The 17,336-nt window shown below is 35.4% G+C and overlaps 2 protein-coding genes, 1 long non-coding RNA gene and 1 pseudogene across 4 annotated transcripts in view; 2 read left to right on the top strand and 2 right to left on the bottom strand.

Annotated features, from left to right (window-relative positions):
• LOC116841677 overlaps nucleotides 1-1,602 on the top strand; it is a 22,869-nt gene extending 21,267 nt beyond the window's left edge. Inside the window, exons 2-3 of the long non-coding RNA XR_004377582.1 lie at nucleotides 1,024-1,121; nucleotides 1,316-1,602. This is a non-coding gene — a long non-coding RNA (uncharacterized LOC116841677). The remainder of the gene's footprint in view (nucleotides 1-1,023; nucleotides 1,122-1,315) is intronic.
• The window catches only part of LOC116841668, a 50,412-nt gene extending 38,704 nt beyond the window's left edge, over nucleotides 1-11,708 (bottom strand). For both annotated transcript variants that reach the window (XM_032809896.1, XM_032809894.1), the window contains exon 1: nucleotides 11,384-11,708. The gene's annotated coding sequence lies outside the window, so the exon portion shown is untranslated. The remainder of the gene's footprint in view (nucleotides 1-11,383) is intronic.
• On the top strand, nucleotides 2,361-13,097 carry LOC116841689 (annotated as a pseudogene).
• Nucleotides 13,098-14,741: 1,644 nt separating this feature from the next.
• On the bottom strand, nucleotides 14,742-16,272 carry LOC116841675. The gene is made up of 2 exons (XM_032809917.1): nucleotides 15,752-16,272; nucleotides 14,742-15,441 (listed from the first exon to the last, which is right to left on the bottom strand). Exon 2 carries the CDS (start codon nucleotides 15,328-15,330, stop codon nucleotides 14,857-14,859), a length of 474 nt encoding a protein of 157 aa, XP_032665808.1. The 5' UTR covers nucleotides 15,331-15,441; nucleotides 15,752-16,272; the 3' UTR covers nucleotides 14,742-14,856.
• Nucleotides 16,273-17,336: the final 1,064 nt, after the last annotated feature.

Here is a 17,336-nt window from a genome sequence, read left to right on the forward strand (position 1 = left end):
AGCAAAACGGGTCAAGGAAACGATCGAGTCGTTCAGTTGGGAATTACTACCGCATGCGGCTTATTCTCCAGACTTGGCTCCGTCCGATTATCACCTGTTCGCATCGCTAGGACACGCTCTCGCTAACCAACGCTTCGATTCGTATGAAAATGTGGAAAAATGGCTAGATAACTGGTTCGCTTCAAAAGATGAAAAGTTTTTTTGGCACGGCATTCATAAACTGCCAGAGAGGTGGGAAAAATGTGTTCAAAACAGTGGAAATTATTTTGAATAAAGTATTATTTATCACTTTCGAACAACAGACGTCTTATTTGTATAAAAAAATTCCGGTTTCATACTTCTACACCTGGTATATGGTACAGTATATGGTGCAGTTAAAATATATTTCGTTTTTTTTTTTTTCAAGGTCGTCATTTTGCGGTAATATCTTGACTCTCGGTGATTTAATTAAACTGAATTTTAAGTAGAAAATTTCCGTAAGCTTATCGTTATCGTGTGAACCACTATAATAGAAATTGAGTAAATGTTAAACAAAATTGCAAATATCTTAATGGAATATTATTAAATTTTCCGTTCTTTTATAGTAAAAAAATTAATATTTCAAAATTAAATATTTTCACAAGTTTTTCAGTGGTTCACACGATAACGACAAACTCACTGAAATTTTCTACCTAAAATTCAGCTTAATTGAACCACCGAGAGTCAAGATATTACTACAAAATGACCTTGAAAAGAATAACGAAATATATTTTAAATGTATATACTTATATTGAGTATTTGATCATCAAAATTATATTTTTCTTCTCTTTATATATTGTATAAATACACGTCAAAATAACACTTTCGCATATTCATTTAGTTTGTCATAAAAAATTGTGAAAGAACAAGTACGATTTTCAAACAATTTGACCCTCCAGTCCCCTTAAATATATTTTCAATATTTTGAAAGAAAAGCACTGTCTTTGTATTCTTGATACGTTGACGTCAGTATGACTAATCAGAATCATTTGTTTCTTGTTTCAGGTCTGGCGGAGTTTGTGACCATACAGTGGGTGCAATTGCGATGCATGTAAACGTCGTACCGGAGGATCCGGTTCGGACCGACCAGGGTCGGCTCGAAGGTAGGTTGAAAAACCTCTCGCACTCTTTACGTATTTAATTTTTTGCGATCGGAAACTAGCACGTATTGTCCAAGTAAGAATTGTTAAGTTATAATAATCGCGCAAAAGATCAACATACTCTCGTATCCACGTATTCTCGTTAAACTATTATGAATATCATTTTTGTATTACGATTATCGTTTTTTTTGCTTCAGAACAGCAGTAGAACGTGGCCGATCCTGAGTTGCCGGTAATCGGTGAGTCGAAAACAAAGACTTTAGGTGATGGATATTGATGATTGATATGTACAAGAAATCAGTGCGATTTACTTAGCTCTCGTAGACTTTTGCATGTACACTGAGAGAAAAATAATTAATCCTACTACAAATTGTAATAATTGTTTACTAAGAATATTTTTTTAATTATTTTAACAAATTAGTAAAGTACTTAGTACGAAAATGAGTTTCCTGATTGTAGTTACTTCATTATATACGATCACAGTAACAAGTACCACACAATTTTCTCTCAGTGTAGGGTTTGCATGTGTGTGTGTTTATTGTTGTCTATTAAAATACACTGTCCAGAACAATCAGGAGATTCATCTCATGAATCATCATTTTATTTACCGAATATTCCAATTATCGAATATTTCTTTTTGATAGATATAGATTCCTAATGTTTTTCTTTTCAATTCGTTCAATGTGGCCTGCGCGCGCTAGCCTGTTTGAAATGAAACACCCTCTATATATATATATGTATGTATATATATATAATAAATAAATATATATATATATTTATTTATTTATTTATTTATTTATTATATATATATTTATTTATTTATTATTTTCTATATATATATATTATATATATATATATATATATATATATATATATATATATATATATATATATATATATATATTTCTCTCTCTATATATATATATATATTTATTATTTCCGTTAAAAATATTTTCGCGGAACAAGAAATCCGGCTGTAAACATAGTATAAACGCTCGCGTAGGGGATATTTTCTTCTTTTTTTATTGACCTTGAGAAGAATTTCGTGATTTCATGTTCGCGATTTTTACGCGACGCGCGAGTGTATATTCCAAAATGCTGAAATTTGTCGCGTTACTTAGACACTTTTAACTAACCACTCGTATCTTTCTGTAAACCGTTAAACGCCGTTAAAACAATCACGGTCGCGAGTGCAATGCAGTGAATGCTATGCAGTGGGCGAAGAGCAAACGACGTGGAACGATGGTTGCTGGACGAATGCAGAGTGATACGGTTGAGATGTGTGCAGCTGGAGCTGGATCGACGGACCTGGCTGGTTTGGACGTCGGTGTGGTGAGTGTACGATTCAGACGTTCACGAAACGTTATGTTACATAGTGCATGCAGTATTTAGATGTAAATCGCATTGATTGCCAATGACACAATGTCACCGTGCGGATATTATGTAATTGACAATGCAAGGTCCTTGAAAGAGATTTCAGGAATCAATGATGCGCGGTAGTGTGCGCTTGTAATGACTACTAACCACAAAAGTAGGAATCTGTATCTCATTTAATGATATATACATACATTGCTTCGAAAAATGATATATACATACATTGCTTCGGGAGGGAGGGAGAGAATTATCTCGAGTGCATACCGAATGCATCGCGCAGGCTTAGAGTATTCGACCAAAAAAATTCAGTAAGAAGAGGCCGAACTCTAAACTTAGAATTTATCTCGAAGAGTCTTCCGCGCTCCTTACCACATCGGGAATCATCTTGCGCTCCGTAACGCGTTCCACGCCGCGGCTTATTTTTAGCATCAGTCTGACGCGCTTAAAAGAAAGAACCTTGTCATGCACAGGGGAAAATAAACATAGACCTTTGTAGGGCTTTTATTCTGAGACGTTCAAACCTTTTCATAACTTTGTTACGCTGTCCAACAATTTCTGTCTCGACCGGCCTGTGTTCTGAGCTTTGAGACCGGACGGAGAAAAAAGATGTCATTGACATGAAGGAAAACTCTTACATAGAAATTATCAATTCTTAAGTTAATTATCAATTCCAAAAACGTTCTTTTTGAGGAGAATTCTGCTGAAAATCTATAGTTCATGTGACGTACGATTTTTAACAAAATTTTCCCGAAAAAGGACGTTTCGGAATGCACAACCTTGATTCTTGACATAAAACTGTATGTGTCGAGAAATTTATAATTATTTTTCTGCAGTGAAAACAACTAAATATTAATTGAATTAAGATTCTTTTTGGAATTTGCCGGAGAAACATCTTGAGTGAGAGAAAGTCGCCTGATAATTTGACGATAAATTCTTTTCTCGGAGTGAAAGATCGTAAAACCACTCGTGTAAATCTGTCGATTTAAATGTTTCACATGACCTCAAGAGTTAATGCATTTCGAGTTTTGAGTCTCGGTTCCCCTTCCAAGAGTCTCCCGAGAGATATCGCGACTGGAAAGCGTGCACGGCAAATTACAAGACGCCTGATCGAAAGTTTGATCGCTGCTAGACGCATCGCGTGGAGATGCGTTACGCTCTTGCGAAACGTAGTTCGTCCGTTCGCGATGATGATCGAGCGGCGGGAGTTTCGCCACCTCGAAAACTGATTCGATCTACTCGCAGTTATTAAATTATGCGGCTTTCACGGCTTCTCCGCGCACGTCCTTCTCGGGCAATTAACGCGGCGAATTAATTAAGCAGATTATTAATCCGACGAAGTCGTTGCCACATGTCCGTGGCAATTCACCCCGGCAGGTTATTGATCCGGGACGTTGATCGGTCTCAAGTGGATGATCCGCCTCGCATAATTGCGCGTCTACGAAATCGCGAAATACCGTTCGCCGTAGGCCGGCCGCATAACGACTCCGCCGAGCATTGCGTCACAAGGGAGAAAGCACTACGAGAATGCCTTATTACGATGCAAAGTCGTGAGGGATATGCAAAATGGATCGGCGATATCGCATCTAATATCGATCATCCGATTAATATCCGCACAAAGTACTCACTTATTCGATATTGCCGAGACTACGGTATATCGACGCGAGAGGTTACGAAAATCTTGCGAAAAGTAACGACAACCTTTTTTTCGTTAATCTTTTATGGTTATACATACAAAAAAATATATACTGCGTTTAAATAAATGTTACTTGTTTCGAGTGATTCATAAGTTTATACATCTGCAAATCTATCATAAGTTTATCATAAGCATTAAACTTATTCGAAATGAATCTTAATAAGTTTAGCATTTTAATCTTAATAAGTTTAGCATTTTAATCAAAAATTGCTCATAGTTGTATAAGAATGATTCAACTTACAGATTTATGATTTTCGCGCTTTTTGTCATCAATGAGTACAACACAAAAAAGATCCAAGTTGTCTTATGGGCATCTAACATTAATTAAAAAACAGTTTTATTGTCTGCACTTGCTATTTTTTACTAATTACATATTGTCTACTCATTTTTTAAGGATTAAGTTTGTCAGTGTATTATATTCTTAAAAAGAAGAAAATTACCAAACTTGAATTCTTGAACGATTGTGACAAACCTAGTGCTATCTATGCTTTTTAAATCATGTATTAAATTTCCATCTTCACGTACGTACGTTTTTTTTCGAAACTCCATGGATAATTCTTACATATAATAACTATGGTCAGTTTTTAGAAATTTTAAATTAAGACGAAACTTTGGTTTGCTTATCGCATAGAGTCAAAACTTTTTTTCGACAGAGTTTCACAATATTCTTGTAAAAAGAGTCATTTCTTCCTTTGAGCACATGATAATGTGCTTTTGTAACATTTCTGATAAGTATAATTGAATAAGTATAGATATACTTTCTCTGATAATAATATTTGATTGTGATAAGAATACTATTTGAGTATTATCATCAAAAAAATATTCTTTGTTGAAGATGACTATTAGTTAAGAGAAGGAAAGTAACTTGAGTAATATCGCTTTCCTTAGCGAATTATATTTTTCTGTGTGTACTTGATATCTCAAAGAAACTTGCAGGTAAAAAAAATTCCTGCCCTTTCGAAAAAATTACTAGGAAGTCAGCTCTCTGATAGTACGAAAGCTCAAGGGTTCAAAGTGAAGGCATTATAACTACCATTGTAACTTTTCATACCATGTGTGCAGCACATTTCTCTAGTAGCACGAAACCGTGGAAAATAAATGTGCAAGTCCACGCCAGACGGGCGTTTCCTTTTCCACGGCTCATTCCTCGAACGTGCCAATGGATATCCTGTTGTATTAACTTTCATTCATCGACGCGAGACGAATACATGCGTGGTCGTTCTGTTCTCCTCCGCCGTAGGCAAGTTTTCTCATCTTCAACAAGTTACAAGTCACAAGTTACGTGAAACAATATACGTCACATAAGAGTTTTTCCGCGTTCTATTTAATCTTATCTTTATAAAAAACTGCTATAATCTGCAATTAGAATAAATGTGCAATAATTCGCGGGATTTATCTTTTTTTTTTTAATTAAATCACGAAAATACACTATGTTATACGACTATATTTCTGTTGAACTATGGAATATTTTTCCTTTAATATCTAGAAGACGCGATTTTGGTATTAGCGGTCAAAATTCTATAATACTTATTGATCTCATAAGCTTATGATAAGATACAGATTATCTAAAAGGCAGCACACAAAAGATTGGGGAACGAAGCGAGCGTCTCACATGCTAAGGAAAACATTCATTGAAGGAAATTTGTACATTATGATACACAATCATGTAACAATTTTCTTTAATTAATATCTAAAAATCTATGTAGTCATTTGCAAAATGGTAGAGGACTTTTTTGTTCAGTTTGACTTAATGTATAAGTATACAACGGCAGACGGTGCCACTCATCTATCATATCGTGCGTGATTGGTCATTTGGTGATCATTCACCAATCTTCTTTAATTAATATCTCGACTATTATTGCGAATATCGCGAAACGGTATGGGACTTTTGTGTTCATTCAAACCGCTTCACGTCCTCACGAGAGATTGTGAAGGTGATCTGGGACACCATGTATAACAATGTTGAAGTTTTGAGTTTCTATATGTGTCTATAAGTGGGTGTGCGTATCAGCAGGCGCGCAGATTTACTTTCGTTGTGCCGCATGAGTGTACGATAAAAACAATGTGATAAACGAGCTGAACTTTCTATGCGTTCACGACGCCTTCCGGGGCGTTCCTCGACGATGAGTAGAAAATCTCGCGGATGAGGCGTGTATCGGAGGATGTGGATTTTATTTGTACTTTCGGCCAAAACTCTCCGACCGAGCGGTCGGAGCCGAGGCAACTTTTCCCCGTCGCGTCGCGTCAGCACTTTTCATTTCTCCGCCAATAGATCCGGATTGCGTTGAATCTTGGTGAATGAGAATCTGTACGCGTCTTCGCATTAGAGCGCGCGGGGAGGGAAAGAAAAAGAAACGATTTCCTACAGTACGAGCGAGATCTTTCGCTCTGGAAGCGGGATTCTGCGGCCAATCGCTCCTATCTTCAGCTATAAATCACTCGCTCTTTCTCACTGCCGTTATATTTTGCACTAATTATATAGAAAGTCTGAAAATAAGCGGCAAATGCATTATTAATTTCTCTAACGGTACTAATTGCCGCGATATTGTCTCTCTTTCTCTCCCTCCTCCCTCCTCTCTCTCTTTCTCTCTCTCTCTCTCTTCCTCCCTTCACATCCGGAAGTTAATTTCGTATGTACAATGCGATGGCGCATCCTCCCGACAACGTCGTAGAACGTGTTTGATAATTCTCCTCTGAGGCAATTATTTTTTCGCAACTTTCTCAAATTAATCATTTATTACGGCTGCTTGTCGCTGCTTCAAATTGCAATCGCGTGCAAATGTGAACCAGACACTAACTAACTACGTATGCGTGCGTGTGTGTCGCAATTTCTTTTCTTTTCATTTTCTTCAGTTCTAATCCACTTCGTTGATCACGACTTTACGAATTCGATGAAACTCAGTACGGTCAAGCCGTCGGAATTTATCTGCGCGTAGAGGCATGGGAATGTGCCTTACGTAGCACGAACGAGTAACGTGAGACTTTACATTCTGCGCTGGTCGCGATACCGCAACGTGGTATTCCATATCGAGACATGCGGCAAAATTTCACGACGGGATTTCAACGTGCCGCGAAACGACAGTTTCGCACGCAGTCATACAAAAGAAAAAAAAGGAGATTCTTGTTTGGGAAATATCTTCATTTTTTGCATATTAATCTTCAAATGCGATTCCACAGCGTAAACGAAGATAAATTATTTGTATCAAAGAAAAAATAACGATTTCCTACACTGAGAGAAAAATATAGTTGTCTTTGGCGTCAACTATACTTTTATGTGATTTTAACCACAAAAATAGTTAGAAAAACCATTATTTTAGTAAGTGTCATTAGAAAAATGGTTCTTCTAATTATTTTTTTACAATACCGCGAGATCTTTTGCTCTGGAAGCGGGATTCTGCGACCAATCGCTCCTGTCTTCAGCTATAAATCACTCGTTGTTATATTTTGTACTGATTATATATATTATATTTTGCACATTTTATATTCGATTCAACAAACAATTGCTTAAATTGAGGACGATAAAATTCTTCTAACAAAATTATATATCATTGCTTATACATGAAACAATGAATGTTAATTTCAGTATATCAGTTTTAAGTGGTGGACAGTAGAACTTAGCTAAAACATCATATTCTCAATCTAATATCTTGTGCTTTCCACTAATGAAAATTATTCTTGAATAATAAAAACACAGGTTTTTCTTCGTTGAAAATCATACGAAATCTATTCTTGCAAATAACTTATCTTCGTTTAACGCTATGTAATCTCATTTGAAGAGATTAACATATCAGAAATAAAGATATTTTCCAAACAGAATGTCCTTTTTTCGGTGTAATCATCGTGCACGATTAATATTCGCGCACTTGTGTGTCCTCAATTGCAGGATGTTCCCGAATCGCGTGTCGATATCTCGATACAGCTCTCGCGCATTTCCTCCAAGATCTTTAACTTGGCGAATAATCTACGTACGCGCAATATTCTATTCACGTTTCGCGTTTTAGATTTAGTCCCGATATGAAATCAAGGTGTAACCTGTAAACACAGGAAAATCAAAAACCTGAACAGGTAGTCCGTACACGGAGAGAATACGATAGCTTCTTTTTAAGAAGCTATCGATAAATTCTTTTCAATTTTATCATATCCTTAGTAATATAAAAAATCGACTTTCTAAACAGTCAAGCGTATCTTGCTAAGGAACGTAGTAAATTTTGCACGAAAAAAATCTGAAAAATAATAATTATTTACTTAGTGAATACTAATAACACAAATTAACTTAAATCTTTCAATTTACTTAAATTCTTTTATTCAAATAAGATAAACAACTGCTTTTCTTATTTGAAAAATATTTTATCAGTATAAATAAATATATTATTATTATATAATATATATTTATAGTATCCACCGAATAAACATTTATTATTTTTATTAAATATTTTTCCTCTTAGTATGCACGTAAAAATCCGAAAGCCACATACACTGAAAAATTACCTTAAAATCAACAAATATTTCTTTGATGGATGCCATTAACATATTTACTTAAATCTAAATTCCCTTTATTTAAACCAAATATTGTTTACTTAAATCAGGTAAACAATATTTGATTTAAATAGGGAGAATTTAGATTTAAGTAAATAATGGCACCCATCAAAAAAATATTTGTTGATTTTAAAGTAATTTTTCTCTCGGTGTATATGTCGAGCAATTTTGCATTGGTGCAGTTAATAGAATAGCGTAAATAGAATTGATTAATCGTTAATAAACGGCAAAATATCGTCGTAAAATAGCCTGTGCAAGACGGCTTGCGCGCGCGCAGAAATCTACTGTAGATAAGTCAAGTGAAACGCCATGTGGCTTGCGTCTATTGTAGGATGATTCTTACGTTAGCACGATTAATGCGACAGCATGCAAACAAAAGTGATTAATTGCGAGTTGATAAACGAGGAGTATTGTCTCGAGTAGGAGTCGAACGAGCGGATCGCGCACGTAGCAATGCGTCAAAGGAATCGACTTGAAGTAAAGTTCGCGAGTTTCGCGCACTCGACTTGAATTCAAACGTTAGTCAACGGAAGATGAGTAAGAGTCGCGTTAAGAATCATCGTGAATGAGGCATACGAGACGGAATATATTCCGATCCGTAGTAAATTCAGAACGCTCCGATGTTTTATTCATACTTTTGAGTCATATTCCGAGCAGCAGCTGGAGGAAGTTGAAAACGTCGCGTGACGCAAGAATACAATTAACGATGTGCGGAAGACGAGGCGGTGAGATTTCGGGGAAGTTGCGAATGTAAGAATTGCGAGTAAGCTGCACAGAGACATACGCGTAATTGTGGTTATTGTAAAAAAAGAGTCCAACGGGCATAGTGGCGCACATGGCGTGTCGCGGGAGAAAATAACGCGGCAGCAAAGCAAAACGTGTCGTTAAACGCAAGAGCGATTTAAGGATTTATTCGTGCGTAAATCCCGACGCACGTGCGCCCGGCTATCGCGTGCGCGAGCGCGGTTCGCTTGAAAGTAGAAGCCGCGAGTTTTATCACATTTACATCCGCGTTACATTAACCGGATACGTTGTCAGAACGATAGACGTGCAAGGAAAAATTCACACTTTGGCGGAAAAGCAGAGAGACCGGGACCAAGCAAAACTCGCACTGGCAGTCGACAGTTTTGGTTATTCTACCAGCACAAGTTCTAATTGGCTTCTGTTATTCTGCTTTTTTACTAAGATGTGAATTCTCCCTAATGGTATATCGCAAAAAAGCTCCCCTCGCAAAAGCACTCGCGAAATCAGAGAGAGAGAGAGAGAGAGAGAGAGAGAGAGTAACGTAAAAGCATCCGGCATGTCCAATCCTGGATATTCCTAACGTCGTTTTGGTCTTTACATAGAAATATTCATAGGAATATTCAAATTTCTAACATAAAATATGTGTACATCACATATGGAGTGTATACATTGAGGAAAAAATATCTAAAAATATTCAGAAAAAAATATTCATTTGGTGAATTATTATATTTATTAAATCTTAATTATTTTATTTATGTAGGATAAACAATTACTTCCAAGAAAAACTAAAGCTTTTTTTAAAGTTTCAAAAAAATATATATTTTTCTGAAATATATATTTATCTGAAATATATTTTATGTTGCTATAAGTAAATATATGTTGCGCGCGCGCGCTGGTATTTACCGGAAAAATGTTTATTATTTATTATTTGTTAGATACTTTTTCTCTCACAGTGTACTTATTCTATGTTGAACGTTTAAATATTTGTATTTAAAGATTAAAACAAGAATGTTCAGAATTAGATAACATATAGATACAGGATTAGGCCCAAAAATTAGCGCTTTTATCTTAAGTAGCGAAATGAAGTCTTAGGGAACTCAAATCTGCGAAATTAAAATTTGAATAAACTGTACCCGAAGAGGATGATTTCAAGAGCTGAAATGCTTTGTCATTTTCCGCGTATAGATACCGCTTGTGAGGGAGAAAGTACAATAAAAAATGCAATCTTTATTACGGGATAAGTAAAGATAAGAATATTGAATAGGCTCATAACTCAATTATCTCACATTTCCTATTTGCATAGGCATTATCTTTTTTGTGTAGCTAAAATTCTTTTGGAACCCATACTCGTTCCGCATTGAATTTTCCTTCGATTTCTTCTCTTTCAGTGTGCGATGATCGTGTTAATATGTACACGCTATGCGTGAATTTGTGATTGTCACACTGCTCTGTGCAGTGACAATCACAAATGAAAAAAACTACTATCAGTGAGTAGTGTTTCGGCGGGACTGAATCAACGTGAGTACGTCACAATTCGTGCGTATGTCATAAACGCGCTTATCTCTTATTTGTCCTGGATTATATAGCGATCTCGACGTCTGCTTCTCACGAAAATGGGGAAGAACGAAGCGATAGGCGATCGTGAATTTTCCGCAAAAACGCGCTCGGCTCGGATTCGCATTGCGCGCAGGAAAAAAAGAAAGACAGATTGTCGTTTTATCGAATCGAGATGCGATCGAGAGATTGATATGCGTGTAACATATTCCGGAGTGGATCAGGAGCGCGACTCGGAAGATCCGCTTCGGATCTTCATGCGCGAAGCGAGCTTCACGGATAAACGTGATCCGCTCCAGCTCCGAAGCGCTCGTACATCTCGGCTGAATTTCGCTAATTAGCAAAGTAAATGACAAATCCTTACCGTCTCGGGATCTCGGAGATCGCGTTCCGCATTCCAGTCGGACGACAGTTCGGGGTAATCCCGTTGGTAAGCGGCGAACGGCGCGCGGGTTCTTCTGGAGCGAGTTTCTCGCTGCACACTTGAAAACACCGCACAAAATGAGGGGAGGGGTGAGAAAACGAGCGAGGGAGAAAAAGAGAGACAGAGAGAGGGAGGCAAAAGGGACTAGAGAGAAAGAACGAAACGAAAAAAAATGAAAACGAAAGAAATCTGAAGACGCCCACGCGATCGCGCGGCGCGACCGAGAGCGACTCGCCGACTGCGACTGACTGACTGACTGACCGACTCCTCCACCAGCTCTGCTCCGGTCGGCGTGCACAGTCACCGCACTTGCATCAACACATACACATACACACGACCCGGCACCTACCACTCCTCGTCCCGTTGCAGGCCTTTCGTTTCCAGTTCCATTCCAGACCCGACCCGACGCGGCCCCGTGCCTTTTGTGCATCTCGTCCGCATTGGCGGTCCGATGCCTGCCGTTGAAGCGGTTCGTTGTTATTTTTCACCAACTTCAGTTCAGGGCCTCTTTACGAAGTAGTTGTTATCTTCGTCAAGCAAGTCGTCAAACTGTCTCGAAACTCGACGGAAATTCGACAGGCTCTCGGAACGGGTCGCGTCAACTTCGTTAACTCATTGTTTCTTTCGTTAGACATATGTTCGAGGCAGCCTTGAATGCTGAAACGTAACAATTGCTGAGACTCGGTCGATCTAACCGGATTAGATTTTTGCAATACAATTAGTCGCGAATTGTTATGATATAATCATACTTTAATATTATTACACACAGAAAAATATCATTCTGCAGCTAAGAAGAGCGTTTATTCAGTTTACTTTCCTACTTTTGAGTAATAATTATATTCGACAAAAAGTATTTTCTTAATAACAATATTGAAATAAATTCATCACAAAATTTAAGAAAAGCTTATTATCATGTACTCCAAAGAATTTGTTCTATCAACAAGAATATTATAAAATTTTATTGAAGCGGAAGAAGTGTATGTTAGTTCAGCTTCAGTAATAAGCAAATCGAATTTTTGTTCTTATTTAATATGTTTGATTGAAATGCTAAACTTGCTGAATACATTTTTGAACAAATTTGATGAAAGCTCATGATAGGTTTGAAGACATAAATTTATGGAATATTTAAAAATAATTCGAGCGAATGAGAGCGAGAAAACTTAGAGGTCGAGTGTGAGCGAATGAGAGCGCGTGCGAGCGAGTGAGATAGCGCGAGTGAGCAAGTTAGCGCGAGAGCGAGTGAACAAATGAAAGAGAGAGAGAGAGAGAGAGAAAACTTGTGAACAAACGAGAGAGCGCAGGATGACAGAAGATATTAATTTTCTTATCAGCCTTTATCTATTCGGTCTTGTGATTATTAATGTTACATGTTATAATTAATATAGCACAAATGGCACGCACTTGTATCATTAAAACAGATACATTACATTTTTATTAACACAATCTCGTTTTTTATTATCTTTTATTAATTTTTACTAATATTTTCTGTGCGTGCGTTCCTCACGCATACCGCATAAAAAATGGGTAAAACCACTACGACCTCGCGCGACAAGTTAATTACCAATTAACGGTGAATTTTTGATTAGATATCAAATTTACATATTGCTATAATCGTTTATTGCGGCCGATAATTCACGACGATGATGCCATTTAACTTGGAACATTCAAAGGCTGGTATTTTGTACACACCGTACGGCTTCGTACAAGCCGTAACTTGAAGCCTCAATAACAACCTTTGGCGTATAATCTTTTCTGGCGCATCGAGTTGCACTGAGGCATCTTGAATGCGGATAATACGCGACACTGAAACCCACGGTGTAAGAATTTGCCCGGGGGAGCGTGAGTGTGGTAAATAAACGATAAGACACCCAGCATAAGCCGCCGTAAAGTCGCCATAAAACTTCACACTATGATTATCCGTTTACATTAATCCTAAGCGCGTACGTTGCATGCGCGTGTTTGATTCTTTTTTAATTTCGTAAACGCACCTAAATTTGATCAAACCGTATGAAATAAAGCCGAGACATTCCGGCGGGAGAAAATTCCAAGCGTCGAATCGTCCAAGTTCTGCTTACCTATCGTTACCGATCACGGATAAGTGCAACTACCTACGTGATCAATCGAATATCCTGTTCCTCATTTTCGGTCATTAAGTTAAATTAGAGCATGCTCCACATATTTACGGTACAAGGTTGTGGTAACAAGGTGCATTTCATCAATTCGCGGCCCAAAGAGGTAGACAACCCGATGTACCTCTTTGTAAGGAAGAAGTATGTCGAGGTTGCCTGAATAACGAGGAACTGAAGAACAAGTATGCAAATTTTTAAAAGTGGACCAAGTTATATACACATTTATTTCACGTATTTTATATATAAAGCAAAACATAGGTTTATTACTTTACTTTAAAAAGATATTGCATCCTGTGCGTTTAGCTTAATATTTATTCAGATCACAGTCGATTTATTTATATCTTCAGCACTTTTTATAGAAAGAAAGGAAATAGGAGAGATACTTTTTACATTTAAAATACATGGAGAAAAAAGATTGGACGAATTAAGAATCGAATTTGGCTCATAAAACGAGAAATTCTGTTTCCTTCACTGAAAACGCATTTAATTGTGTCATTTGTCTTGTTATCATCCAGCCTTTTTTCTTTCTGTATTTAAAAAGATTTTATTCTGATATTCACTCTATTAATAACACACTGATTTATACAATGTTACATCGCGAATTGCAATAAGACATGTTATAAGACATTTAAATACTGATAATTATTTACACAAAATTGCATTTTAATATACACACATATATATATATATATATATATATATATATATATATATATATATATATATATATAATGCAATTTTTGTATACATATAATAAATATTATGCGCTATATATATATTTATATATGTATTATATTATTATATATATTATTTATATAATATTATACATTATACTATTATAATATTATATATTATATTAGAAAATATATAAATATATATTATACTGATATATATTATTTCTTTTTTTTAATATACATCATAGAAGATAGAATCATACATATACTTTAAATCACATGTGGAAATAGCATTTGGTTTCTAAGACAACTTACTTTAAATTTCTTATACTTATAACAGTACTTATACTTATAACAGTACTTGATTACCAAGACAACATAAACTTGCTTTATAGAGACGTCTAAAAGACATTGTACTTATTTTAGACGTCTTTTAGATGTATTTAAGATGTAGTTAGCTATTTATGCTGTCTCTAGATATACTCTTTCTGCTTTTATATATATATATATATATATATATATACTTCTATTTAGAATCTTGTATTTTGATTACTCTTAGCTATGTTTTGTCGCTATTGTCTCACACACGTAACATTTACATTGTTCTTCTTTATTTGTCCACGTAATCGCGAGGTTGTTCTTCTTCATTTGTATTATCTGACATGTCAAGATTCTCTAGTTTATCGTACAAAGTTTTCAAATTGACGTCGCTTATACTAAGACAAGAGACTCCTTGTGTAATATTGATTTCGTTGTCCTGCTGTGGTATATTTGCGTTACAATCTTCTTCGTTTTTATCACTGATGTTTAACTTGTTCAATTTAGATATTATATCAGGTTTGATGTACAAGGAACTTTCAGGAACATTTTCGCTCACTGGAGTTCGATAATCGTGGCCATAAATCGACAAGGCCGACATTCCTTTCGTGAAATCTACGTCGATTTTTGGATCTGCCTTGATTTTTACTGCATTCCAAAAGAAGTGTAAATCGCCCAACTCTAAGTTTCTTCGTAATCTTTTTTTAAATTCGCGGTCCAATCGGAATGTTTTTTTTTTGGAAAAGCGCAGTTTTACGGTGAACATCGCGATGGAACAATTATATATAGATCATTTGGCGATTACATCGTTAGTATTTACTTGGGAACACAATTCTTCATTTCGTGCATTTTTTTATCGTTTGTCTGATGAGATGTCCTGGAAATAACAAATATTGTCAAACATTTCAGTAAACACCAAGTAGCATAACATTAATATTATAATGTCCCAATAATGTAACCGTTATATTGTTGTGTGGGACATTATAATATCAATCTTATGTTACTGATACCTGGTGTTTACTGGAATTAATTAGTATTAATTTGAACAAAGTGGAAACATAGCATTATAATTACTACAAAGCTTAAATTAAATGCTCTAAATCTAAATGTAAACAGATCAATGTAGAAAAGTTTAATTAAAAACACATAGAACAACATACACAAATACACATTTATCATATACACACCGATTAAAAAGTTCATCTTTCAAGCAACTTCATTTGATAACACACTTTCTGTTTCTCTGTTTTTCAATATCTGGCTTCAGGAGCTTGATTAAGCTTTATTTGCAACACCATTATCCATTAAGTAGTGAACATTATCCTTGTTTAATCTAATTCTTATAATTAATGACCTCGTTGTTGTATGATATATATTCTTATGGTATCGCTATTATATCCGTCAGTAGGTAAAATTTTTAAATCTTTGGAAATAATCCAAAGCATATCTCAACACAATTGTAGGTAATATCCGAACACGTTCGAACATAAATACATCCTTACGTCTTTACGGCATTTAAACTTGGCTAGTCACAACTAGATTATTTCATATTACGATATTAAAATTTTGATCTCTTTTGCGATTAATTAAAATATTTGAATGACTACTTTGTAGGCGTAGTATTTTTGTTTATATAGAAGTATTATATATGTCAAAACTGTGCTACAATGCTCCTTGTAATCTACCGCAAACACTGTAGCTAACTAAAGTAGGCAAACTGAAATGTTTCTGATGAGATTATTAAAATAAGCGTCACCTAGTAAAGAAACAGGTAAAGACGAATTTACCGCTAAATTTGAACCGCTAAAATTCAACGAACTGTAATTTTTATAAGAATAACAACAACGAGGTGCTTCAAAAAGCATTTTGCAGTTTAAAGTTTCTAGTTTCTAGATATATTTCCAGATATAATGTATATTATTTCGCCATAGTGTGCTATATGAATTTAATAAAATATTCGTCAAACAAGAAAATGTTCTATAAAGTTTATTGAAATGTTCTATATAAACTATAAGTTGCATACAAATAAGGTTTACATCATTTAAAAATGTGAATCTTTCTCTTTAATTTGCGTATCCGCAGATTACACTGCAATTTTTTTTAATCGACTTATTCAGTGTTGAAGCAAAAAACATCCTTTTGGCTTTGATCGTTTGCAGTGGGCAAACAAATCGATGTATGATGTTCGCCACCTGATAGATAAAAAGTTTAAAGTTCTTTCTTTCAAATGCATTTATCATATTTTTTGTATAAATAAATTTTTAGACTAAAAACTTAACTGAAAGATGTGGTTGAATGTTGCATAGTAACCATTTTTTCATTTAACCCGTTATGTTTTAGCGAAAGAGAATAACAACATTATAAACTTAACATGTCTGAAAAGCAAAGATCTCAAGCTTTAAAAACTTTTTCGAAGTATCTTATTATCGTAATTTTTTCCAAAGTTATAGTTCATTGAATTTTGTGTATCATATATAATATAAAAATACATTTAAGCAGTTATCAAATCATACTACTTGAGAAATAAAAGAGACTTTTGACCCGAGTTGTATTACGACCCTAATTTTTTTATTGCACAAAAAAGAATATTAGCTTTGGAAATATGTCTATTCAGTTATCACGATCCCAATTCTTTGGTAAGAACAGTGGCGGCTCATAGTGGAGACTTTGGAACTAATTGTTCAGTTAGTCAAGATTCGAACCTTTTTTAACCGACCATTTAGCCAAAACGCAAACCCTCTGGACGGATAAGTTTTTTATCGATACCGATAG

This window comes from Odontomachus brunneus, unplaced genomic scaffold, assembly GCF_010583005.1.
Source record: "Odontomachus brunneus isolate Ranch 3 - 2012 unplaced genomic scaffold, Obru_v1 Obru_scaffold_017, whole genome shotgun sequence".
Classification (NCBI taxonomy): domain Eukaryota; kingdom Metazoa; phylum Arthropoda; class Insecta; order Hymenoptera; family Formicidae; genus Odontomachus; species Odontomachus brunneus.

Bases quoted from the DNA above. Each gene is read 5' to 3' on its own strand.
- LOC116841675 (XM_032809917.1), bottom strand. From the start codon at position 15,330: ATGTTCACCGTAAAACTGCGCTTTTCCAAAAAAAAAACATTCCGATTG.